The sequence below is a fragment of the Bipolaris oryzae genome (assembly GCF_000523455.1).
Source record: "Bipolaris oryzae ATCC 44560 unplaced genomic scaffold scaffold_42, whole genome shotgun sequence".
In the NCBI taxonomy this organism is placed as follows: domain Eukaryota; kingdom Fungi; phylum Ascomycota; class Dothideomycetes; order Pleosporales; family Pleosporaceae; genus Bipolaris; species Bipolaris oryzae.
The window spans coordinates 155,734-179,631 of NW_006911318.1; the positions used below are offsets into that span (position 1 = coordinate 155,734).

Sequence of the window (23,898 nt, forward strand, 5' to 3'; positions counted from 1 at the left end):
GCCGAAAGCGTTCCTCGAGGATTGGCTTGATTCCTGATGATGCTAAACCGGTGCGTACAAGGAGTGACTGCAGTCCCTTTGCCGTTATGGCACGTGGTTTCATTGCCATTGTAAAAGATCTTCAACGAAGAATTCTGCTTATTGACAAAAGTTCTTCTCCACGAGTTCGCCGGCGACGCATTGCCATGCGATACTAATTGATTTTACAGAGCATTTTGATTGTGGCCCCACAATTGGCTCATGTAGTGGTTAGCAAGTCTCTCATGGCGTGCTGAGATTGATCTAGGAAGGAAACACGAGGTGAGACATCTGAAGCTAATACACACCCCACGTGACCCGGCATTATTAGTGGGCCTTTTCGGAGAAGTCAGTGAAATCATTCAAATTCCTAGGTCTTACAGCAAAACCACTCAAAAACCCAAGGTAGTAATAAGGAAACCACAAATCATGAAGCGGTTATTCAATACACGTCTGAACTGCCATTGATTGCTGAAATACCCGGGAACTATAAACCACCAGCGCCATGCGCCGTTTCCTTTTGAGATCTTAGTTGTCTGCATCCTCTCCATCTAGTTAACCGACTTCTAGTCAGTCAATTCGGCACTCCTAGTAATCTCCTCCTTCATCTCTCTTCCCTTCCTTGCCAAAAGGTTGAGCGCGCTGCCAGCAAGAATGAAGCCACACTGATCTTGCGAGAGCGTGTGCTTCGTCTTGACTACCTTCTCGCTGCCATCCTTCTTCTTGAGAACCAACTCAACTTCTCCCTTACCACCGCTCCTCAATACATCCAGCAGCCCCCTTGTGGCAACTTGGTCGCAAGCCGCAAAAGCATCGTAGTCGGCCTCGTTTGCGAATGTCAGAGGTACGATACCTTGCTTCTTGAGGTTGGTCTCATGGATTCGGGCAAAAGACTTGGCGAGGATGATGCGTCCTCCTAGGTAACGCGGCTGCAGAGCAGCATGCTCACGTGCAGAGCCTTCGCCGTAATTGTGCTCTGCCACGACAAGCCATTCGATACCTTGATCGCGCCACCTCTTGGCCAGCTCAGGAATACCAGATTTCTTGCCATCCACATCATAAGCAACATTGACTTCGTCTGTTTCCGCGTTGACTGCACCGATGAGTGTGTTCTCAGAAATATTGGGCAGATGGCCCTTGTACTTGAGCCATGGGCCGGCTGCAGAGATGGTGTCTGTTGTACACTGTCCCTTGACTTTGTAGAGGACGCGAAGCCCTGTAAACTCAGAGTCAGGGAATGCCGGGAAGGGGTCGAGCAGTGCCAGACGGCTAGAGGTAGGCGATACAACGACCTCAACGTCCGGATTAGGTACACCCGGTGTGGGCATGAAATCTGGGTTACCATCTGCAAATCCCTCAGAAGGTAGATCAGAGCCCTTTGGTGGCGCAAACTTGAAAGGCTCGCCAGACGGCGTGGGGATGCTGTCAGTCATAGGGTTGAAGGTTGTGGAACCAGAGTATGCCATGGCAGTGATGAGTTCAGGGGATGCGAGGAAGTTCATTGTCGCACGGTTGCCGTCGTTACGACCAGGAAAATTACGGTTGTAGGATGTGAAGATGGCATTCGACTCGCCCTTCTTGACCTCGTCTGTGCGCTTCCACTGACCAATGCAAGGTCATTGAGTATGTCAGTATTGCGAGTTTTTTACAGGAGATGTTGAGGTAACTCACCCGCAAGCATTCGCCAGAACAGTGCCTCCCGCTGAAGTAAAAGTAGATAGAGTATTATCTCGGTCTAGTGTTGCCCGGATTTGTTCACTGCCTGGAGTGATGAAAAAGTCAGCCTTTGGCTTAAGGCCCGCAGCTGACGCCTGCTTCACAATCTCTTCTGAACGGGTCATATCCTGGTAAGAACTGTTCGTGCAGCTGCCAATGAGACCTGCACCAAATGTTTTTGGCCATCCCTTTTCTTCAACTACTGTCTTGAACTTGGAGAGAGGTGTTGATAGGTCAGGGGTGAAGGGTCCATTGATATGGGGTTCGAGCTCTGAGAGGTTAATTTCAATGACCTTGTCGTAGACGGCATCTGGGTCAGATCGCAAGAGATTTTGTTGCATTGGTGATTGAGAGATCTTGGTGGCTGCTTCAGCAATGGATCCACGATGTGTGGCCTGTAGGTAAGGAACATGTGCTGGAGAGAAGGGGAAGAGCGATGTAGTTGCGCCAACTTCAGCACCCATGTTGCTACTCTTGTTAGTCATAATCGCGAAACATCAGAGGACTATACTCTTACCAGATAGTCGCCATGCCAGTGCAGCTCAAAGACTGCACTCCAGGGCCAAAGTATTCAATGATGTAACCAGTACCACCCTGAGCATTTGTTAGCATAGATCACTACACAATCGTCGATGCCACGTACCCGGACTGTGAGCTGACCAGCCAAGTTCAGAATCACGTCCTTTGGAGAAGCCCATCCGCTTAGCTCCCCAGTGAGCTTGACGCCCAGGACTTTGGGTGCCTTGAGCTCCCATGGCGCATCTACTAGAGCATCTACTGCGTCTGCACCACCTACACCAATGGTAATGGAGCCAAGTCCGCCAGCATTCGGTGAGTGACTGTCAGTTCCTAGAATCATTACACCTGGTGCACTGTAGTTCTCCAGCACGGTTTGGTGGATGATACCCGCACCCGGTGGCCAAAACTCGATTCCATATTTCTTTGCCGCCGACTCCAAAAAATCGAAAATTTCACTATTGCCCGCAATAGATTGTGGAAGATCGGCTTCGGCGCCCTTCTCGCCCTATTGGCAGTGTATCAGTACCAAGGCTCTACGACAAAGGCAAAATGACGAAATGATACTTACGACAATAAGGTGGTCGCAGTGTATACTTGCTGGTACCGCTGTTGTCGGAAGCCCACAGCTCATGAACTGCAGCAGAGCCATCTGTGCACTGGCGTCCTGCATTGCCACACGGTCGGGCTTCAGCTTCAAGTTTGCCTGGCCTCTGATATCTCTCCCGCCATTTGTGTTGCTCAACAACGACTCCTCAGGATTCTCGAGATGCGAATACAATATCTTTTCAGCCAAGGTCAATTGGCGCGAGGAGCCAAGCACGCGCCGGACTTCCTCCAGACGAGAGAGCAGTTTGGCATATGGCGGGGTGCGCGAGGCAATGTCGACATTGCGAGCTTTGGGCAGGTCATGAGTCGTGGCTAGACATCTTCGAGGTTGTAAGGTAGATTGACGGAGCGAGGAGAGTAGGTGAGGCTTGTAGGCTGTCAGTGTTCTGTCCTGTACATTGGTGGATTTCACTGTAGATGCTCAAGTATGACTGTTCAAGTGGTGTACTTTTGCCGCATTCTGTATTTTTTCTCTAAGAAATGACAAACTCACCCTGTACTTGGCCGCTTGGCCGGCACAGATTATTTGCGACCGCATCCTGAGACTTGTCTGGTGGCGTCAGCACAATGGCAAAGGACAGGTGCACATTCGCACAAATTATCTCCAGCGACATCGCTCCGCAAGTCTGCACGTACCGGGGTTAGGGTCAGGGACGCGAACATCAACGCCTCTAGTGTGGAGAACCCCTACAGCCTCTGTCCAATCACAAAGCGTGTGGACGTCATCACAAAAAAAGATGCGCCCAGAGAGCAGTGGACTTGAATGATTGCGAATTTAGTAGTCAGATTGAGTCTAGTGTCTATGAGATAGATTCAAAGGGTATTGTTTACAAAGGAATGGAATCAACTGCTGCCTCATGGTTCTGACACCCAAATTGAGTTCACATATTTATCATAACATCAAGCACTTTTAAGAAAACACTAACGTTGGTATCCTAATGAGAGTGCTAAGTCCATTCGGACAGACTAATTCTATACCCGGTCGCCAGCAGAGACGCGGCTCAATAGCAACCAAGCAAGCTCGCCGAAGCGACAGGTATTATTTCTAACGCCACCAGACATGCTGTGAATCATTACAGGAGAGTTTGTTCGAACTGTGCTCAATCAATCAAGTCAAGATGAGAGGCTGTCGTAAGTGCTCAATCATAGTCGTTGCTTGACACTTACAAGCCGGGCGGTGGAGGGACCTAATGGCATGTTAGCTGGGACCATCTTGTGCTCATAATGTATACGTACCGCGCCGTAGTTTGAAGGCGAAGCAGCAGGCGGAGGTGGTGGCGGGGGAGCACCATAGCCAGCCGACGCAGGCTCGGAAGGCGGCGGTGGAGGTGGTGCAGCGGCACCGGCCCCTGGAGCAGGCGACTGAGTTTGTCCATAACCGGCCTGAGCATAGTAAGCGGCATACTGCTGCTGCTGCATAGTAAGATATGCTTGATAACCACCATATTGGGCATAGGGGTCTTGGTCAGGGTTCTGCTGGTAGTATGCAATCCATGCTTGGGCAGCATTCGCGTCAAAGGCCTGGGCGTTCGCGTCGGCAGTTGGCGTTGCGGCAGCTGGTGACATGTGGCTCTCCATGGCACCATAGCCGTTGTGGCCTCCTTGCCCACCATGCCCGCCGTAACCGCCATAACCACCAGCGGCTCCGTAACCATAGCTTTCGCTTCTGCCACGATCGCCACGATCGCCGCGGTCACCGTATCCTGGTCGGCCACCCGAGTAACCGTCGCGGTCACCATATCGAGCTGACGCAGGGCGGTCTTTGAAAGCATGGTAGTCTGTCTTTACCTTGTCGAGCAGCTCTTCGCAGAGCTGCTTCGCCTGGGCTACGCCTTCAGGGCGGGGTCCACTACGTCCTGTTAGCACAGGTATATATGGCAGCAAGATGGCACCTACGCAATGTGGAGGTACATGGGTTCATCGCTCTCTTGGCCGGAGTTGGGCTCCATGAAACCAGAACCGCGGCCCTTAATTTGCACCTTGCAGCCTGTCTCCTGTTGGATAAACTTGACATTGTCGCCACCGCGACCGACAACCTGTGCTCGCAAGTTAAAGCCACTAATAGGCTCCAGACCTACGGAGATCTTCTCTTCGGGCCACTTGCGCTGTTCCTAGTTAGCGACGTGTTGGCCCTAGTGGACAGAGGGACATACCCGACCAAACTCGTCACGTTCAAAGTTCTCGGGCTCGCGACGGCGGAAACGACGTTCGTCAACTAAGTTAGGGAGATCTTCCTTCTTCATCTCTTCAATCATCGCTACGGCCTTTTCGAGGCCCTCCTTGGAAGTGCTAGTAATGCGAAGATAGAGCGGGGGGTTCTGCGACATTGGTTAGCCTTTGCATGCTGGAACCAGAAACATCAACTTACAGCAGCAGTGGCCATGTTCTTGTCGGGATAATATTCTCCACGAGTAGTGACATCTTGCATGTATAAGCAGGAATTCTAAACATCAGCAGGTGTAGTCGGGGTATGCGTACCGGCGCCAGTCTCGTCTTTGATCTATATATCACATGGAGGTTAGCATCTGATAAACGGGGTTTGGGACGCGCTAGAAGATCAAGTAAGCTCTGACTCTCCATGAAGAGAGATGCGCAAACAGAGTCCGGCTCCCAGGGCAGAGCGAAGACATGATCCTAATCGATCAGTGAACAGCAAAAACAGTTATTTACCCTCTTTTGTGTGGCTCCTTTGGTCAGTGTATAACGATTACGGAGATCATTGATTTCAATGTCCTTGATGTAGTCACCATCCTGCTGGTATGTCTCGTTGCTGATGGCCGCAGCGGAGTTGGATGCAGGCGATTTGGCGACTGGAGGAGTGGGCGCCTGTGCACGGTTAGTAGTGGGCTTTGGTGAAGAAGTTTGGTGAGGGACATACAGAGCGAATTGGCGGCACATCGACGTGCTGGATGCCCTTCTTCGCCTGAATCTGCGCGTTGATCCTCGCAGCCGCCGCAGCCGCAGCCGCCGCAGCCTTGTTCTTGAAGCTAGCCGAAGCAGGGCTGTCTGTTCCTTCACGAGAAATAGGGCTACGAGCGCGATGCGACTCAGACTCTCGTCGCGACGGAGACCTAGAGCGGCGATCAGTGTCGAAGCGCGAACGTGGCGGACGCTCCGGCTCGTCGCTATCAAAGCGGGATCGCGGACGGCGTTCTTCAGACATGGTGCGGTGGGCGCTTAGAGACAAGATCGAGGTGCGTCGAGGGTCGATGTCGAAGTCAAAGGTCAAGATGGACGCACCAGTCAATCACTGTTCGCTTGTCGCCTGGGCACTGCTGCTGCTCGCTTACTTAGCGTGCCGCGGCTGCACCTGCCCGTTGGCGCCTCCTCCGACCATCGGCCGCGCCTTGGGACTGGCGCTGTATTTGACTTTGTACGGCTCCCTCGCTTCTATATACTCTGCTCTGCTACGTATACACACATACCCATCCCACAATGGCCTCCCGGCGCGCAGTACTGCCGCTGCGCAGCCTCCTCAACAGGCAATGCGCCGGCACCCTTCGCCTGCAACAGAGGGCGTCCAGCTCCTCATCCACACAGGCGCTCGCCTACAAGGCCCTCCACCGCCGCATCGCGCCGCTCCCAACCGAAGACCGCCCTCCGGCATGGTCGGCGCCCGCTGCCGTCAGTAACATCCTCTACGAGACACCGCTTCCATCACAAGCCCCGCCAAAGAGCCACATCCTTAATTGCCTGGTCCAGAACGAGCCCGGCGTGCTATCTCGTGTATCCGGTATCCTGGCTGCCCGTGGCTTCAACATTGACAGTCTGGTCGTCTGCAACACCGAGGTGGATGATCTTTCGCGCATGACAATTGTGCTCCAAGGGCAGGATGGGGTTATAGAACAGGCCCGCCGCCAATTGGAGGACCTGGTCCCCGTCTGGGCTGTGCTCGACTACACCGAGTCACCCCTCGTTCAGCGCGAGCTGCTTCTCGCAAAGGTCTCAATTCTCGGACCTGAGTACTTTGAGGAGCTCCTTGCACACCACCGCGAAATGGCCCAGCCCCCCGAGACGGATCGTCATGAAATCGAGAACATGTCAGAGGATGAGCGCAACGCTGCGGCACACGAGGCTGCTCGCGAGTCGCTGAGGAAGGACTACCACCCCACAAACCTGCCTATCAGCCAGGCGCTCCGACACAAGCATGAGCATCTACGCGCCATCACCTTCATGACTCATCAGTTTGGTGGAAAAGTGCTTGACATCAGCACCAACAACTGCATAGTGGAGGTTTCGGCAAAGCCCACCAGGATTGACTCGTACATGAAGCTGATTGCACCATTTGGCATTCTCGAATCAGCGAGAACTGGTGCGTAGCTCGAAACTTTACATGAGAATCAACACTAACATTGGAATAGGTCTAATGGCTCTACCCCGCTCTCCTCTCCACAATAGCGCAGAAGTTGAGGAGATGGACGCACAAGATGTTGTCGACAACAGCCTGCTTCCCCCAGGTTAAGCATTGAAATAAGCAGTCAGGTCTGTTCGGGGCTAACATATGTGGGTGTTGCATATCATGTGTATAGTATGGTGTTTCTCAAGAGGCAGTACTCTATATGGGAGGTAGGCTGTGACACTACTTCATGTCTTTCAAGAGAAAAAAATAATCGTCTTCAATATGAGTGACTGTTAATGCAAAACATTTCAATGTTGCAAACTACGTGCCTGATCCGCTGTCATCGTTTAAAGCCGCACCAAGTACCTGAAACATATGCCGAAACCCGACCCCCAAACATGGTGGATTCCGGCTTACCCCGGTTGCGGTCGACACTTCACCACGTGAAACAATAACAGCCGAATGAGCGATCGATGTCAATGGCGGAATTGACTACGCACGCAGCTAACGCTGTAACACCCCTCAAGTTAACAAGCCCAAAAAAAACGCCCAGCCGGTGCTTACAAGATGCACTCTTCTTTCGGCCCGACCAACTCAGGCATGACTAACTCGTGCGTGTTCTTACATATACTTTCAGACCAGTCATCTCCATAGTCCCAGTCGCCCAGATTTCTTACTACTACACATTTACTTGGCATCTTTCCCCAATCTCGACCTCTTACATTCCCATACTCTTTTTTTCTTACTAAGAAAGAGTACAACCCTCCATCTTTTTTGTAAGAAGATAGATATATCCAAGCGGATTTAACGAAAAGATGGGAAGCGAAATCCCCATCCCCGACGGCCTAATTGAGGAGCCACTCGACCACGCCGTAGATATCATTGGCGAAACCTTTAAAGACGATCCTTTCCAGCGCTACGTGCTCATCGACGACCTAGCCAAGAAAGGGGAAACAGAAGTTAGTTATGAATACAACAGGGAGATCTTCGCAGAAGTGATTCCGGGGATGGTGGCAGGTGGGGCGCGGAGTATTACTGTTGCGGGGAGTGGCATCTCAAGTGTATGGTACGTTGTTAATCCCCACCAGATATCCCCCCACCCTTTCCATAACACTTCCTTTTCCTCTATTCACTTTTCAAATAACATGAAGAGAGAGAGAAAAAAAGAGAATTCAATTCTAAGAAATTGAATTAGATGATGGTGGAACAAAAAGACTAATATATCTGCATTACAGGCGTCTCGAACCCATAACAGACGAACCCATCATCTCCCCGCACTACCCGCCCGCCGTCACCGAACTCAACCTTGCCGCGCACAAGACTAAGAGACAACATCTACCCCCAACCGCAACGCACATGCTGCATCTTTCCTTGCTGGGAAACTACCGCGAGCACCCCTCCAACGACAAGAGTCAGAATCACAAAGTTAGCGAGGTGATGAGACCAGTGCTCAAGATGGCAAAGGAGAAGGGCTGGCCGGTTGTGCTGGAGGCAACGTCGGAGAAGGGCAGGGATGTGTATAAACATTTGGGCATGGAGGTGTTGGAGGAGCATACGTTTGGGCAGGGTAAGGTGGGGAGTGATGGGAAGAGGAAAGAGGGCGGTGAGGGAGTCAAGATTTGGGTTATGATGGCTTGATTGATCTCAATGTCTTTGCTGGCCAACTTTTCTTTCTTTCTTTGGCAATTGTACTGTGCCAGCGCATCTTTTGTGGCTTGCATTGCTATCGCAAGCATGTCTGGGGAGGTGCTGGATGCTGTCTTCGTCGCGCCTTTTTTTCTTGGGTGCGTGACGAAGTACCGACGTGTGAGGGGAGGAGTGGAGGATAGAGTTCAAAGATAAGATGAGGTGTATAGATTGGAGTCTTGCTTTTGGGCCAAGAGATAAATAACAGAGATGATACATGGGACAGGGAGAGACGTGGCATGCAAGTTGGAAGTGTATGTACATTGTACATTGTGCGTTGCATCGAGTGTTTCTGCACGCATATGCATGTAGGACTGCAATTGATACTCAGTTCAATCTGGGTAAACATCGTGCATGCTGCCGATTGTAAGTTCGTTCTTACAGGCAGTTGAAGATCCAGGTGCCTTACTAACCTAACGAATAAGCATATCCGCATTGGTGCTGTTGTAATGGTTCAGTGTCTATGTCGTACGACAGCAGCAATCCAGAACCAAGCGCATCCTTCAGCGTCAAGCGAGCCCTACCAGCCTCAACTGTGAGTCGATCGAAATCCATCGGCACAGCATAGCATAGCATCGAACGTGCAGTTTAAAACGCGGACAATGCAAAGTGCCGTACTTTGCCAGTGTTTGAAATCAAACGCTCGCCATCCAGAGCACCCACGTGGGCGGCAGCGGCCTCGCCAGTGGAACAACGCCCGCTCCAGCCGTGTGGTTGCAGCTGCATATGCACCATGTCGTATGTAGAAATCTCCGGATCCCTGTAATGTAGTACTTGCTCGTATAGGTAGGTGAGCACGCGACCTGACAGGCCAGCGCCCGCATGCATGTCGTATACCTACGCCTCGTGGACACGTCAAGTCGAGACAAGCAACGCCAATGTGGCTGATTGTGCAGCAGTTTGTGGCACTTCGGCTATGCACATATGTCCTTTTGGGGTCTCGGTTCTCAAAAGGAACTCTTTTTGTATACCAAATGAATGTATCTCAGCAATGCTTGGGTGTAGCTGCCGTCCCCGTCTCGAAGGCGGGCGCTGTTACAAATGGAACATGCCGTGTGGGGCCTCTGCTTAGGAATTATGAACACAGTCTAGAGCCTATTGACTCAGTTTTCTTCCTCTGCTCCAGGAAGCCAGACTCGTGTAGCTCCATGCCCGCTGTGGACTCTCTCTCGCTCGACTAGTAAAAAGTTGCCGCGGCTTACGGACCTACAGGCGATGGGTGGATTAGGCCCACTTCTGCTCTGGATCGAAGACCCTGCGACGGGTGGCCGGCGGCCGCACATAATTTCGTGGGGATCTGGATAGCCGTTGACTCTTGTGCGCCCTTGTTCTTGTTCATTCAAAATCACAAGCATATAGTCCTCGCAACCCATTTGGCGATCAATCTGCAAGGATTGCGTCATCTGGAATCCTGTCCGCCATTGGATGAGTATCGGCAGATCTGGATTATTTGCAGCAAGCAATGTTCGAGTGGAATATTGTTCCCGCTTCCGCCCCACACAAGACAAGTGGAGATGTTCGTTATGCGCATGTGGTATGGTCCATATTTGTTGCGAGGCAAGCTTTTTTGCTCCATCTTTCTCCAGATATATACAATGCCCAATCAGCAAGCACTGGTGACATTCCACTGTCGAGCAGGGTCTCTCCGGATATCACGGTATATTGAAGTACAGGCATGATGGCAGTCCACATCAAGGTGAAGAATCGATTCGAGTTTCGGTATTGGAGTTGCCGTTGATGGGATGCCCAAGTGCCGTTGATCCCTGATACCGTATGTACGTATTTCACATGGAAATGGAAATGGAAATGGAGAGATGTGCATCTCCGGACCAGTGTGGGCTTTTGCAGCCAATAGGAGGACCATTGCCGTTCGTGGACATGTCAAACAGCAAAGGTGGCCAGGCCGCAGCGGTGCTGGCCTGGGCTGGCTGGAGGCGCATTACGAGGATCCGCCGCGCAGATATCTTCTTAACTTTTTTTTTGCCATTGGCACGTCGGGCCTGAGGCTGCAGCGGCGAGGGAGGCGTGGTGTTGAGTGGGGGAGGAGATTGGTTGGCGGCTGGGCTTCCGTAGATTTTCAACAGCGATGGATGCTTGCACGTGCATCGACTGGGATGACGAGGGAGGGCGTCGCAGGGGTGCGAATAAGTAGCGTGAACCAGCGCGCGCGGCCGATGTCATTTCCCTTCCCAGGTTTCTGGCCATGGATATGCATGCGGTCACACAGCTTCAGTCCTTACTGCTTTTCGCAAGCTCCATGCTGCCCTTCCTCTGGTTGTGTGTGCTGGGCTAATTATCCGGTCAGTATATAGTCTCAACGATTCCGGTAACATTGGCAAAGGACCGATTCAAAACATTGGCAGCCGACCCGCGCCTCTCAGTCGTCAGCTCAACTGTTATCGTTTCCCAATTAAGCCGTTCGGTAAGCAGCCCGTACGCGGTAACCTCTCGGCCGTTTGGCGGCCCAATGCCCCAAATGATGCCCTGGACCTGCGACACATGAGATGGAACCATCTACGTCTCCGCCGTTGCGCTATTGGGATCCCGTCATCTAACGGCTGGCAGTTCGCACCACTGTTTGCCTCCTGCGACGCTACACCTCCGCTCTAATAGCTCTCTGTCCCATTGAACGCCCCCACGACCTCCATCCCTACGCTACTTTGTTGGAATGAAGTACGGCGATACCCTGAGGCAGAGGTCCATACCAGAATGGGGCCATTGTAAGTGCCTGACGCCACATTGCGTGACCGTCCTCGGCTAACAGTTGCGCGCTTGCAGATAACATAGACTACGACTACCTCAAAGAGCTTATCAAGCACCAGACCACTCCAGGCACGAACAAGGCCGTCTCCATACCCGGCCAAGGCGAGAGCACAGAGCGGGCCTTTGGCGACACCTTCTTCAAGGTCCTCGCGGAACAACATGATCGCATCAACCTATTCATACGAAGCAAGAGCGGCGAGATCGAGCGGCGGCTAGAGCACTTCAGCAAGACCCTACAGCAACTACGCGCGAAACGCGATCCGGCAAGCGGGCGCCTCCCCGCCCGTACCGTGGAGAGATATGCGAAGATCGAAGCAGACGTCCTGAGGTACGCGACAGACACATTCGCTCGCGCACGCGTATCCACGGCCACCCCGCTGACACACACAAACACAGGACCGGCGAGGAAATCAGGTCGCTATCCCGCTTCCAAGTTACCCAACGAACAGGCTTCGTTAAGATCCTGAAGAAATATAAGCGCTGGACCAAAGATGGAGAGCTTGCCTACGTTTTCAAGCAAGAGATCAGTAGTCGCCCGGACAGCCTTTTTCAGCTAGACCTGGGCTACCTGTTGGACCAGTTCATCGACGCACTTGACACGCTCCGTTTGGCTTTCGATGTCGAGGGTACATCGGCAGCCAACGCTACCAGTGTTACTGGTCAGTCGCCGGCTGCGCGCATATCAAGAAGTTTGGAGAAAGGAGATGATGTAGACTTTGACCTAGCGCTGGATACAGTGCCCTTGGGCTCCAAAGGAAGCAAAGCAACATATTGGATACACCCGGATCACATTGTTGAGGCCCAGGTGTTGCTTCTTCAACACATGCGACTTTATATCAACAAAGCAAGGCGTAATTCATCTTCCAGACCAACACCGCTTCGCCGCCACTCGTCCACGGCCAACATGGATCCGTATGTTGGGAGCGAAGATACAACTGGGCTTGTTGTTCTTGATCACCCCGAGACATTTGCATTCAAGCAAAACGCAAGCACGATAGGCGCGGCTGAGGAGATGCAAGGGAGCATTGGAATCAAGGCAGCGGGGCAGGTACGGTGCTGTGCTTCGAGTCAAGCGGCGGTTATTGTTTGTGACGAAGGCGATGCGCAACACGCACCACCATCCAGTGTCAAAACAGTAAAGATGGAACGCAGATATCTGAAAAACTTCTTGGATACATCTGTGACTGATGACAGTATTAAGCATTCGTGTTGCCCAAGGGAGAATGCATTGACTGTTCGGCAATGGCTTGCTGAACACGCATCAGCAAAGCCCATTGCTGGTGCACTCTTGAAGCGAACTCGGTTTACTGGACTTCACAACAATTCTGCAGGAGGTATTTGGGCAACTCTGGACAAGGACATCTCTTTGACAGAACAGCTATTTGACGACCTCGACGGTGACGATTGGACTGCAGCCGCCAAATCAGAGTCGACCAAGCGGTTTCCTCATGCCATCCTAGAGATTCGCCGTGAAGGCAACCAGGCTACGTCTCTCATACAGATGCTTGACCGAAGTCATTTGGTATGTCAGAATCCATTTTTCCCTCCGACCTACCCACTAACAAATGCAGGTTGAGCGTGTCCGAGGCTTCTCTTTAGAAGCACATGCTGTGTGGGCTTGCTGCAAGCCAGGCGCCATGTCTGCGCCTTTTTGGACTTCCCTCCTGGACAAGGACATTCGCAAATTACCAGAGCCCGTCCAACGACGGAGCCGCAAAGCTAGGGGTAGTGCCAGCGCTTCGGTATCACAGATGTCTCCTACAGCTACATCCACATCTAATACTTCGTACGACGGCCACTCTAGCCCGCTTGCGTCACGCTACGAGGAGTCTTCTGCGACATCGGTACATGAGTTTGTCGATCCGCCGCCACTGCAGGCATTTAGGAAGAAGAGTCGCAAGCCCTACTCTGACTATCCTCCCCCGATGATACGGGGAGAGTCTGAGGCAGAGGCACAGCCACGGTACTGGAACGAATACGACCATTCGGAAGACGAAGAAGGGGGCTATTATATCTATATCGACCCCGATGCGTCTGTGAAATTTCCGGGACAGGAGTTTTTCGAGGCATGTGCGAGGAAAACAAGAAAGCTGTTTGGGATACAAGAGGAACCCGAAGAGGAATCACTCTCTGGCATTGAGGATTCGGACGACGACGACAACGACACGGTTGATTCATCGCCCATTATCCACGCGGCAAATTACGGAGCAATTGATTCGAGCAGGCAAGGCACAGAGGGAAAGGGCTATTTCAGCACTCTGTTCCGGTCCTTGCGTGATCCCCACCGCGACGCGGACATTTTCAACGAGCGGCGCGCACTACTAGGCGAGGTCGAGAGTAACCAACACAAGGTTGAAATGACCAAATTACGGTTTTACTCGACAGCTCTGGGCGCGGCTGTAGTGTTGGATCTCGTCTTGTGTCTGATGACGGTGACGAGCCGGAGGAAGGAGCGAGGTGCTGTGGATGCTGGCGTTATGATTGGTACTATTTGTTCGCTTGTCTTGTGTGTTGTCGCTGTGATCAGCATGCAGACACGTAGGGAGCGGTTAGGATGGGTGCATCAGGGAGCAGTGCTGAGCATCGCGGGTGCGGTGGTAGCGTTGGACATTATACTTTTGCTGTGGGTAGCACGGGTTTGAGAAAGGGGGCTTGGCTGGGGGTGGTCTGGTTGTTGGCATATTTTTTTTCTGTTGGGTGCTGGTACGCGGAGAGGGAGAAGCTTGGGTCTACTCTAGGGGAGGGCGGAACGAGGATGGCAGGGCTGGCTGTTGGCTGATTTTGTGGGTATATGGTCGTATGTGGAAAGGATTGGGCGTCGACAAGAGAGATCGCCGCCGAGATATTCAACATGAATCAATGCTGGCAGCACCATTCGATGCACGAATCCACAGGACATGAGATCATCATGAGGCTCTGCGATCCACTGCGCTTGGCGAGTCTCCGTGGGGGTGTGCCGCATCCGGTTGGGTACTCCACCCAAACCGCGATTGAGGGGGCGTGTCGGAAGAGCTTCCTATTCTGTTTGCATCCGCCACCCCAATGCCATTCCCATTGAATGCCCGAGGGGCTGCACAACCACTGCCGAAACACGGCCAGTTCACGTGAATATACATCTGTATACTACAGGTGTAGGTCTAGGGCACGCGCAGAAGCACAGGCAAGAGGCCGGCCGTTCTGATACGGTGCTTCAGCGGCTGAGAGCCTGAGCCTGCATGTGCAGTCTCCAGCTCCAGCTCCAGCTCCAGCTCCAGTGTCCAATGTCTAATGTCCCGCCATTCCCGAGGTGGAGCGCAACCTGACGCGAACCCACGCTTTCGTCATCCCAAGCGGCGGATGCGCTTCAGACTTTTGAAGCTCCACTGTTCCTGTCTGCCACCTTTCCTCCACGACAGATCCTCCCCCGGAAAAATACCAATCCATCAACTCCAGGCTCGCCATGCAATTCTAAACACCTCCCGAGGTAGGTCGACAATTCGATGCCAATCTCTCCCATTCCGCTGCGCGGCCGCTAACTAGACTTTTAGATATGTGAAGTCTTGAGCCTCAGCACATCTTACTAGTATTATTATTTGAACACACATTTGTATAATACCCCAACAGCGCCTGGAGCGATTACATCTCCAGAAATATTGGGATCCATCTGCACATCATCACCATGGCTGCCCGACGAGGAAGCCGTTTTATCAAGCCATTGCTCTACACAGCGGGTGCTGGAGCAGTCGGCGCGGGAGCCCTTTATGTCAGCCTAAGACCTCGCGATATCCCCGGCAGCGAAGCCGCCGCAGTTCCTCCACCAACCTACGGTGAGGGGGGCATCTTCCGCCCTCCACAATTTCCCAGTGCCAAAAGCCGCGACGAACAGATTGCACAGCTGAAGCGCAGCGCCGGTGTCGTCTCGCAGGTTGCTGAGAAGGCAAGGAGATGGATCGGCGGCAGCTCAACGCCTGAGAAAGTAGAAGAGGACCCATATGACCTCCTCATTATCGGTGGTGGCGCAACAGGAGCAGGTATTGCTCTTGACGCCGTCACACGAGGCCTCAAGGTTGCGCTCGTCGAGCGCGACGACTTTAGCAGTGGTACGAGCAGTAAAAGTACCAAACTGGTACACGGGGGTGTGCGATATCTTGAAAAGGCCGTTTGGAATCTCGACTACAACCAGTGAGTGCTCCGGCAATTTCTGCCGTATCTTTTTTTACTGACCCGACCTCAGGTACGCACTTGTCGTCGAAGCTCTCCGCGAACGTCGTTACTTCTTGGATACTGCACCCCACCTCTCACAATGGCTCCCCATTATGATTCCCATCCAGAAGTGGTGGCAAGCGCCCTACTTCTGGGCTGGCACCAAGTTCTATGATTTCCTTGCTGGATCAGAGAACATTGAGTCTTCCTACTACATGACAAAGAGCAAGGCTTTGGACGCATTCCCTATGTTGAAGAAGGAAGGCCTTATCGGAGCTCTGGTATACTACGGTGAGTTAATCAACCGCTAATTTTGACATCCATTTCTGACATGAGCAGATGGCGCACACAACGATTCCCGCATGAATGTCTCGCTTGCTATGACTGCAGCACTTTACGGCGCTACTGTTGTCAACCACCTTGAAGTTACTAGCCTTGAGAAAGATGCCAATGGCCGTCTGTGCGGTGCAAAGGCAAAAGATCTCATTGAGGAGAGCAACGGTAAGAAGCCTCAAGAGTTCTCTATCAAGGCCAAGGGTGTGATCAACGCCACTGGTCCTTTCACTGATTCTATCCGCAAAATGGACGACCAGGAGGTGCCAGAAATCGTTGCTCCCAGCTCTGGTGTCCACGTCATTCTCCCTGGTTACTACAGCCCTGCAAACATGGGTCTCATTGACCCCAACACTTCTGATGGCCGTGTTGTTTTCTTCCTGCCATGGCAAGGCAATACTATTGCCGGTACGACGGACACTGCTTGTGATATCGAGCAGAACCCCATTGCTGGTGAAGAAGAGATTGACTGGATTCTCAACGAGGTCAAGCGTTACCTACAGCCTGAAATCAACGTTCGCCGTGGCGATGTCCTTGCTGCTTGGTCTGGCATCCGTCCTTTGGTCCGTGACCCCAAGGCGAGCGCGACTGAAGGCCTTGTCCGCAACCACTTGGTCACCACTTCTCCCTCTGGCTTGTTGACCTGCTCGGGTGGAAAGTGGACAACTTACCGCCAGATGGCCGAGGAGACCGTCGACGAGGCGATCAAGGAATTCGGCCTGGCACCAAAGCCACTGGATAATCCCACTCTTATCAGCGGAACTCAGGTCAAGGACGAGGCTCCTCTCGATGGTACCTGCCAGACCCACCGTGTCCGCCTCGTTGGTGCTCACGGTTTCTCCAAGACTCTCTTCATCAACTTGATCCAGCATTACGGCATCGAGACCGATGTAGCCAAGTACTTGTGCCAGGCCTATGGTGACCGTGCGTGGACCGTTGCATCTCTTTCAGCGCCTACTGAGCAGCGATTCCCTGTCCGTGGAATCAAAATGTCTGAGCTTTATCCCTACATTGATGGTGAGGTTCGCTACTGCGTCCGCCACGAGTACGCTCAGACTGCCACTGACGTAATTGCCCGCCGCATGCGTCTTGCCTTCCTGAACGCCCAAGCCGCTCTGGAGGCCCTTCCCAAGGTTATTGATATTATGGGCGAGGAGCTGAAGTGGGACAACAAGCGCAAGGAAGTTGAGTGGAAGAACGGTGTCACATTCCTCGGCTCCATGGGTCTTCCCAAGAGCAAGCTCTCTCTCACTCGTAAAGAGGTCGAGAGCGGCGCTGTAGGCAAATATGCCGATGAGGAGCATCACCTCTACGCACGACATGGTGAGTATATCCCTGACGAAGAAGCTTGCGCGAACCTCTTTGCATTTGGGATCAGACTAAATGAGATATTTGCAGATAAACCCAGCGAGCCTCTCCCGTCCGACAGCAAGTTCAAGTCTGGCGAGAACCCCGTTGTCAAGCGCGAATCCCAGGTTAACAAATAAGTTCCTTGGCATCTTCGACGTATCCTATCAACAAGACCTGTGATGTCGCATTCGTACATCACTTCTATATTTTTTATCATCCTAATCGGCGTGCGCGGCGTACTTGAGCCGGCATTCGTTTTGCTGGCGCTTGGTACCATCCGTATGACCGGCTTCCTTTTCTCGTCGCGCCCTGTACATCAATCATGTAGCTAGATTAGTGCGTCGTCCGAAAGAAATGAGTAAACATTGTTTCGCTCTGGACATCTTGGCTTTGTTGAATATCCACACATTTCAGGTTCCATCTTCTGGAGACGTGTTCACCGCCAGTACTGTATGTACAGTACTTGGGGACTCCACATTGAGATGCAAGAGTAACCCCCACCATCTAGAATTGCCTAACTCCGCTTCCCGAGATCCGCAGTGACCCACCAACATAGACTGAATGGCTGGCCAGTATTCCAGAATATCTAGCTTATTGATCATGAGGATAGAATTTCTCGTTTGGTAGTTCTGACCACAACACCAAAGAGACAGGCATTACTGCCTACAACGATCAGCCGTGCTTGATTATCGTGAACTACAGTTCGTGGTGTACGACGCTCACACAAGCACGTGGCCGCCATTGAGGGGCTTCTGCCCTTGTATCGTGATCATTATGCTGTGCTGATCCTTGCTACATTTCTGATTGCCTTCCTAAATCCCGTTTGGATTTACATTTTTATTTCCCTTTTGTGGCGTAGGCCTATTAAGGGGCGTAGATCCGGCTAGACTTCGGATAGTTCACGATCGGCCGTGCCGTTCAAATTCACGCTGTTAGAAGGGTGTGTGTGTGTGGCCACAATTGCTACCCAAGGTAGTTTTGTGGTGTACTAAAAGTGGTCTTATGTAGCCTTGATATAGCTTGTGGGAACACCTGGTCCCTGCCACCACTACACGCTACCAAAACTTCATTCGAAAGTGTAGTAATTGAACAGAAATTTTGTTCCACTCTCTTGTTAGGTAAGCGGTTCTGACTAGAACTAAACCGTCTTCTCCGTTCGACCCGGTTTGACTGGCGCCCACAGCATATAGCATGGCAATTCACCCATCAAAACAGCCTTAGGAGCTCCATCTGTCATTTGAGATCAGGCCAGAGAAACGGCACCAAAGACACAAACCAGCTAGGCACTTGGCCTTGGTGGCAACCGCCTATCCGCGATGTATATACTTCCGCTTCTCCTCTCCATCCATGCCACTTCTACTGTTGCCTTTCCCTGGATAGGGAACCAGCCTGGTGTGAACCCAGGCATCTTCAGGAACGCTCATTCGGTCGAAAAGCGTCAGGAAAAATGTCCTTTCAATCCTGATCATAAGGGCGCCGCTCCCTACACAGAGCCTTACACATACACTGGGGCAAAGAATGGCGCTCCCGGTAACCAGAGAGGCGGTATCAAAGTTCCAGCAGACGGCGATACTGCCCATGCTTACACCCCTCCTGGACCCAATGATATTCGTGGTCCATGTCCCGGTTTGAACGCACTCGCAAATGTAAGCAACTGTTGACACAGCTTTAGTATTAGTTTAAATACAGACTACTAAGTAACACTGCTCCAGCATAACTTTATTTCTCACGATGGAATCACAACCTTCCAAGAGCTTGTCGACGCTCAGCAAAACGTCTTCAACGTTGGCTATGATTTATCCATTGTTCATACCGTCCTAGGTATGCAAGCTGGCGGGGATTTTATTACTGGCCGCTTGAGCATTGCATGCGACGCTACGTCACGTACTGCGCTCCTGCCTGCTCTTGCCCGTCAGCCCGGTCTCAATGCACACAGCAAGTTTGAGGCTGATTCATCACTCACGCGCAATGACTACTTTCTTGCAGATGGCGATAATTACAGCTTTAATGGCACACTGTTTGCACAGATGAAAAAGGTTGCCGATGAAGTCTCTGGCGGAAAGTTTGATCGCAATGCTCTTGCCAAGTACCGCAGTAACCGATACGATGACTCTGTATCCAACGTAAGTGCTCCACTTCGTATCTGCTCTATCAAACGCAACACTACTAAGTTCTTCCAGAACCCAAACTTTCTTTTCAGTCCCTTAGCAATGATCCTCTACGGAGCCGCAGCCTTCCTCTACGAACTCTTCCCGAGCTACGGCAATAAAGGTACACCTGATCTCGAGACAATGAAGACCTTCTTCGGTGCTGTCGAGGACCCTTCTGCACCAGGCGGCTGGCGCCATGTTCCCGAGCGTATCCCCGAAGACTGGTTTTCGCGCGTCGAGCCATACAGTGTTGCTGATGCCGCGACTGAGATCCTCGCCATGTATCTTTCGTACCCCAAGCTGTTTGGTGGAAACGTTGGTACTAGCAATTTCAACGCCCTTAGCACGCCGTTTGATATTATTCGCGATGGAAAGCTACCGGATGAGGTGACGGTGAAGGATATGATGTGTTTACTGTACCAATTGGCTGTCAGCCCGGTGCCTGGGATGTTCGGTGCTGTGACTGATATTACTGGTGCGGTCTTGAATTTTGCGACTTCGAAGCTGAATCCTGCGTTTAATAACACGGGATGCCCGCTCAGGGTTGGGTGAGTTTTGATATGGGGGTCACTGAGAGTAAGATGGATAGGCCTCGGCAGCGTGATTGGATTTGCCTCCCTCATGCGATCGCAGAATGAAATCATGGTGGTGTCTATTCTTAAATAAGTATTCCGCATATATCTTCTACTATGCAAAGATACACCAATGTTTTTTGCTTACACTTGCGTGATTTCCTGCTACGCCGTGTTGGAGTTGGGCAGACGGAAGGAACCCTCGCTTGGACTGTTCTCCTGCTCAGCCTTCGCGCCTCACCTTCCTTCTGCTCCGCCCCCATGACAACAAAACAAGCATTCATCTACCAGAGAGAGCATTCTTGAATAATCTGCCATTTCAGTCCTCCGACTGTTGCCTTCCATGGATCCGCTCTCAGTGACTGCAAGTATCCTGACCCTTATCACGGTCGCAGGATCGATTATACAGCATCTGGACCACATGAAATCTCGCATGGATCCTCAGGCTGAACTCATCACAATCTTTAAAACTGTACGCAGTATTTGATTCTTCGAGTTAACTCATCTAACAGCCATAGTCAACGGATCTACAAACGACTCTAACCGTGGTGCGTGATGAAGATACCGCGTTAAGATGTAGCAAGACACCGGCGGCAAGGCTGGCCTACGACACCTTGCCCGAAACAATTGGGAAACTAGAAAAGTACTTGAACCAACTCACTCAGTTTGCCCATGCAAATTTGTTGCGGAATGGAAAGGGTTTATCTCGCCTTGGGCTGAGTACACGACGAAAGAATGAGTTGGCAGAGATCCGAGAAAAGATTTCAGATGCGCATCGGAATTTGCAATTTGGCTCTCCTTTCTGTAAATCTGTAAGCTCAATTTCACGTCACGCCTAGTTTTTAAAAGTATGGTGAGAACTAACCATTGCGTAGTCGCCGGAACCGGGAGTTGTTGTCAAGGATCGAAGAGATTGCAATTGTGCACAGCAAAAACCATGCTGAGACTTCCGCCTCGCTAGACCGCATATTTGACCCACTAAACTCAGTCAGAATTCATGAGGAACATGGCTTGAAACCCTACCAATATCCACAGGAAAATATCAGATCCATTCTGGTACAGTCAGTGTACGACAACGATAGTGAACCCTCGACTCACCTTCGCATAATAACCAATTTACCTACGAAAGCATGTGAATGGATTTGCAATTACCAATGCCACGTCCAAACCCAGTACCAGAACCCCCAATGGCTTTCAGCAACTATCGGTATGCTATTCTACTCTTCTACAAACACACCCTCGCTGGACGTTCGGCCCTGCAATGTTCCATCTTGCTTGCGATCTCACCCCTCATCATCGTCTAAAATAACATACTACTTCCCTACCTGAATGCTGCGCGCCGCCCTCGTCTTCTCCACATGGAGTAATCTCAAAGGCAAAAATTCGTCATGGGTCGTCAAAGTGCCGAGGGAGATATCATACAGTGACCCCGTTTTGCAGTATGTTCATCAAAGAAATATAGATACGATCAAGGGACTTTTGGAGAACTGGGAGATTTCGCAGTACGGTATTGGGCCGGATGGAGGCACTATTTTGCATGTAAGGGGACTGAATAGTAGTCTTCGACAATAATGAATGTCACTCACTAATACCCAATACAGTTAGCATAATATCCTTGGAAATTCGAAATCTGCTCCTTGCTCACAGCCATGAGAGCAGGTTGGAATTTCAAAGATAGATTGGGAAGGTAAGGGGAGCTACTGGTCCTGGCTTGGTATGATAGTTAACTAACATAGACACATAGATCAGCATCCGACGGAGCGTGGGCTGAAATCCTACTAAATCGCAAATACAGCGCCAAAGTAGTCAAACCACGCGACCTAATTTGGTCAGAAGATTCTTATAATCTCCATCTCAGCCCCCTGCATTGCATTATAGGCGGATTATCCACCGTGAATCTCGAATCGCAAATCGATCTCGACTCTTCAGGAATCGAGGATCGAGACTGGCTAGGCGCAATAGCTCTAATGTGGGCATCTCACATTTGCAATTCCGCTCATGTCAACACACTGCTCCTGCGCGGCGCTAAGATCGAAGCAAGAGATTTATTAGGCCGAACCGCGCTGCGTTATGCTACTGAAGGCAGCTCACTGAGATGCATCAAGGTGCTTCTAGAAGCGGGAGCTGATGTCCAAGCGGTTGATGATTATGGTGCTGTCCCCCTTCACAACGTCGCTTACTCCCCCGACAACTGCGAGATCGAGGATATCATTTTGTGTCTGTGTGCCCATGGCGCAGATCGTGAGGCACGCAACAACGTGGGTTGAACGTCTTTATATTGCGCTGTGGATTATGGATAGTATGTAAGTGCTGAATCGTTCATCAGATGCGGTGCCTATGTGAATGCTTTTAGTATGGATAATTATCCGCTGATTGGACACGCGATTGACTATGGATTAGAGAACATCATGGAGTTCCTTATTCAGGCTGGGGCGATGTTATCGTAGATAGATTGCTATGGACAAGAGAAAGATGTCATCTCGGATGCAGTATTGTTTGGGACGGTAAGGGTGATGGATGCGATATCACGGTCTGATATTGCACCTGCGAAACCCAATTATACTCGATCTCAACTATGGCACTGGTTCGATGAACGTCAGGGTAGGAATTTGGATGTGTATAGTCTGGCTCAGAAGCGATCAGCTTCGGAGCAACTTCTCGAGGAGGCGATTCCACTGAATTCTGATGTGGAGGTGAATTCGCTGGTTGATGTAGAAGATGAATGACTGGGATGAGAAGCAGGAATATGCTATGTATGAAGCGATCTTTTGTTGGTTAAGATGGTACTTTTGCTGGTAATAAGTGCAGCTGAGTATTATATCACGATCTTAATGAAAACGACATTATCATCAAGATTTCGGAGATGAATAAATCTCTACTTTCCCCCATTTTCACTCGATCAATTCTACAACTTCAACCCACCCTTCCTCCCCCTTGCCCGCCAAAACCTCTCTACAATCTCCTTTATATAACCCCCTACTTCTTTCCCCCAAGCCAACAAGTTTCAGCAGCGTCACACAGCATCCACAAACCTCGAACCTGCACCGTCCGCGCGTGCAGGAAGTAGAGTGGGGAAAAGCTCAAAAGCATGACATTTACAAGCGCCTAGAAATTCGATCGGCAAAAAACAAAAGGTGGCTTTTGCATGCATGGCGCTGTGTATGCGAAGCAAGAAAAAGCCCAGGACCGGATTCCAGGGCGCTGGAACCGAAATAGGGTACATGGCGGGGGAGAGAGGGAGAGAAGGGAAGATAGAGTGTTTTACACTGCGTGGGTTGGTGGTTGTACAGCTCGCTAAAGAGGCAATTGGATGAGAGGGATTGTATGTGGGTTTAGCTATGTAAGAGAAGGGGTGTGAGAAAAGGGCTGAATGCTGTGTTTTCCAGAAGCATAACCCAAGTCAGAGTGTGGAAAGAGGAAAGAGGAAAAACACGCAGAAAGATGCTGATGACAATGACGTAGGACGTCCAGCTGCCCACTCTGTTTTTAGACTGTTTTACAGAGACGAAGCTTTGCCAACAGCGACGTGGCATGCGCTTCTTGCAGGTGGTTGAGTATTGGAATGTGGCATGGAGGAGGGTGGCAATGCGGGGTGAATGGTCAGGTGTCAGATGGAGAGGGGAAGGGTTATGTGACTAGACAAAGTGATACTGCTTCGGCTGTG

At 51.3% G+C, this 23,898-nt stretch overlaps 7 protein-coding genes across 7 annotated transcripts; 6 read left to right on the forward strand and 1 right to left on the reverse strand.

Moving 5' to 3' along the window:
• Positions 1 to 584: 584 nt before the first annotated feature.
• Positions 585 to 6,022, reverse strand: COCMIDRAFT_91795 (uncharacterized protein; the record flags this gene model as incomplete). The annotated part of the gene is made up of 14 exons (XM_007688485.1): positions 585 to 1,619; positions 1,710 to 2,202; positions 2,252 to 2,328; positions 2,378 to 2,758; positions 2,822 to 3,226; positions 3,353 to 3,398; positions 4,027 to 4,046; positions 4,096 to 4,708; positions 4,756 to 4,964; positions 5,013 to 5,177; positions 5,228 to 5,280; positions 5,338 to 5,359; positions 5,530 to 5,685; positions 5,738 to 6,022. The coding sequence occupies 14 exons, from the start codon at positions 6,020 to 6,022 to the stop codon at positions 585 to 587; spliced, it is 3,960 nt and encodes a 1,319-aa protein (XP_007686675.1).
• A 272-nt stretch (positions 6,023 to 6,294) lies between these two features.
• On the forward strand, positions 6,295 to 7,321 carry COCMIDRAFT_4153 (uncharacterized protein; the record flags this gene model as incomplete). The annotated part of the gene is made up of 2 exons (XM_007688427.1): positions 6,295 to 7,171; positions 7,221 to 7,321. The coding sequence occupies 2 exons, from the start codon at positions 6,295 to 6,297 to the stop codon at positions 7,319 to 7,321; spliced, it is 978 nt and encodes a 325-aa protein (XP_007686617.1).
• A 692-nt stretch (positions 7,322 to 8,013) lies between these two features.
• On the forward strand, positions 8,014 to 14,289 carry COCMIDRAFT_35599 (uncharacterized protein; the record flags this gene model as incomplete). The annotated part of the gene is made up of 5 exons (XM_007688449.1): positions 8,014 to 8,264; positions 8,434 to 8,705; positions 11,663 to 11,975; positions 12,044 to 13,169; positions 13,219 to 14,289. The coding sequence occupies 5 exons, from the start codon at positions 8,014 to 8,016 to the stop codon at positions 14,287 to 14,289; spliced, it is 3,033 nt and encodes a 1,010-aa protein (XP_007686639.1).
• Positions 14,290 to 15,305: 1,016 nt separating this feature from the next.
• Positions 15,306 to 17,649, forward strand: COCMIDRAFT_4156 (uncharacterized protein; the record flags this gene model as incomplete). Its single annotated transcript, XM_007688428.1, has 3 exons — positions 15,306 to 15,808; positions 15,861 to 16,120; positions 16,169 to 17,649. The coding sequence occupies 3 exons, from the start codon at positions 15,306 to 15,308 to the stop codon at positions 17,647 to 17,649; spliced, it is 2,244 nt and encodes a 747-aa protein (XP_007686618.1).
• A 1,179-nt stretch (positions 17,650 to 18,828) lies between these two features.
• Positions 18,829 to 20,214, forward strand: COCMIDRAFT_91811 (uncharacterized protein; the record flags this gene model as incomplete). Its single annotated transcript, XM_007688486.1, has 3 exons — positions 18,829 to 19,158; positions 19,225 to 19,635; positions 19,693 to 20,214. 3 exons carry the CDS (start codon positions 18,829 to 18,831, stop codon positions 20,212 to 20,214), a joined length of 1,263 nt encoding a protein of 420 aa, XP_007686676.1.
• A 363-nt stretch (positions 20,215 to 20,577) lies between these two features.
• On the forward strand, positions 20,578 to 21,178 carry COCMIDRAFT_4158 (uncharacterized protein; the record flags this gene model as incomplete). The annotated part of the gene is made up of 3 exons (XM_007688429.1): positions 20,578 to 20,706; positions 20,753 to 21,046; positions 21,110 to 21,178. 3 exons carry the CDS (start codon positions 20,578 to 20,580, stop codon positions 21,176 to 21,178), a joined length of 492 nt encoding a protein of 163 aa, XP_007686619.1.
• A 963-nt stretch (positions 21,179 to 22,141) lies between these two features.
• On the forward strand, positions 22,142 to 22,501 carry COCMIDRAFT_91807 (uncharacterized protein; the record flags this gene model as incomplete). The annotated part of the gene is made up of 1 exon (XM_007688487.1): positions 22,142 to 22,501. A coding segment is annotated over one exon (360 nt), but the record flags the coding sequence as incomplete, so codon positions are not given.
• Between the last annotated feature and the right edge of the window lie 1,397 nt (positions 22,502 to 23,898).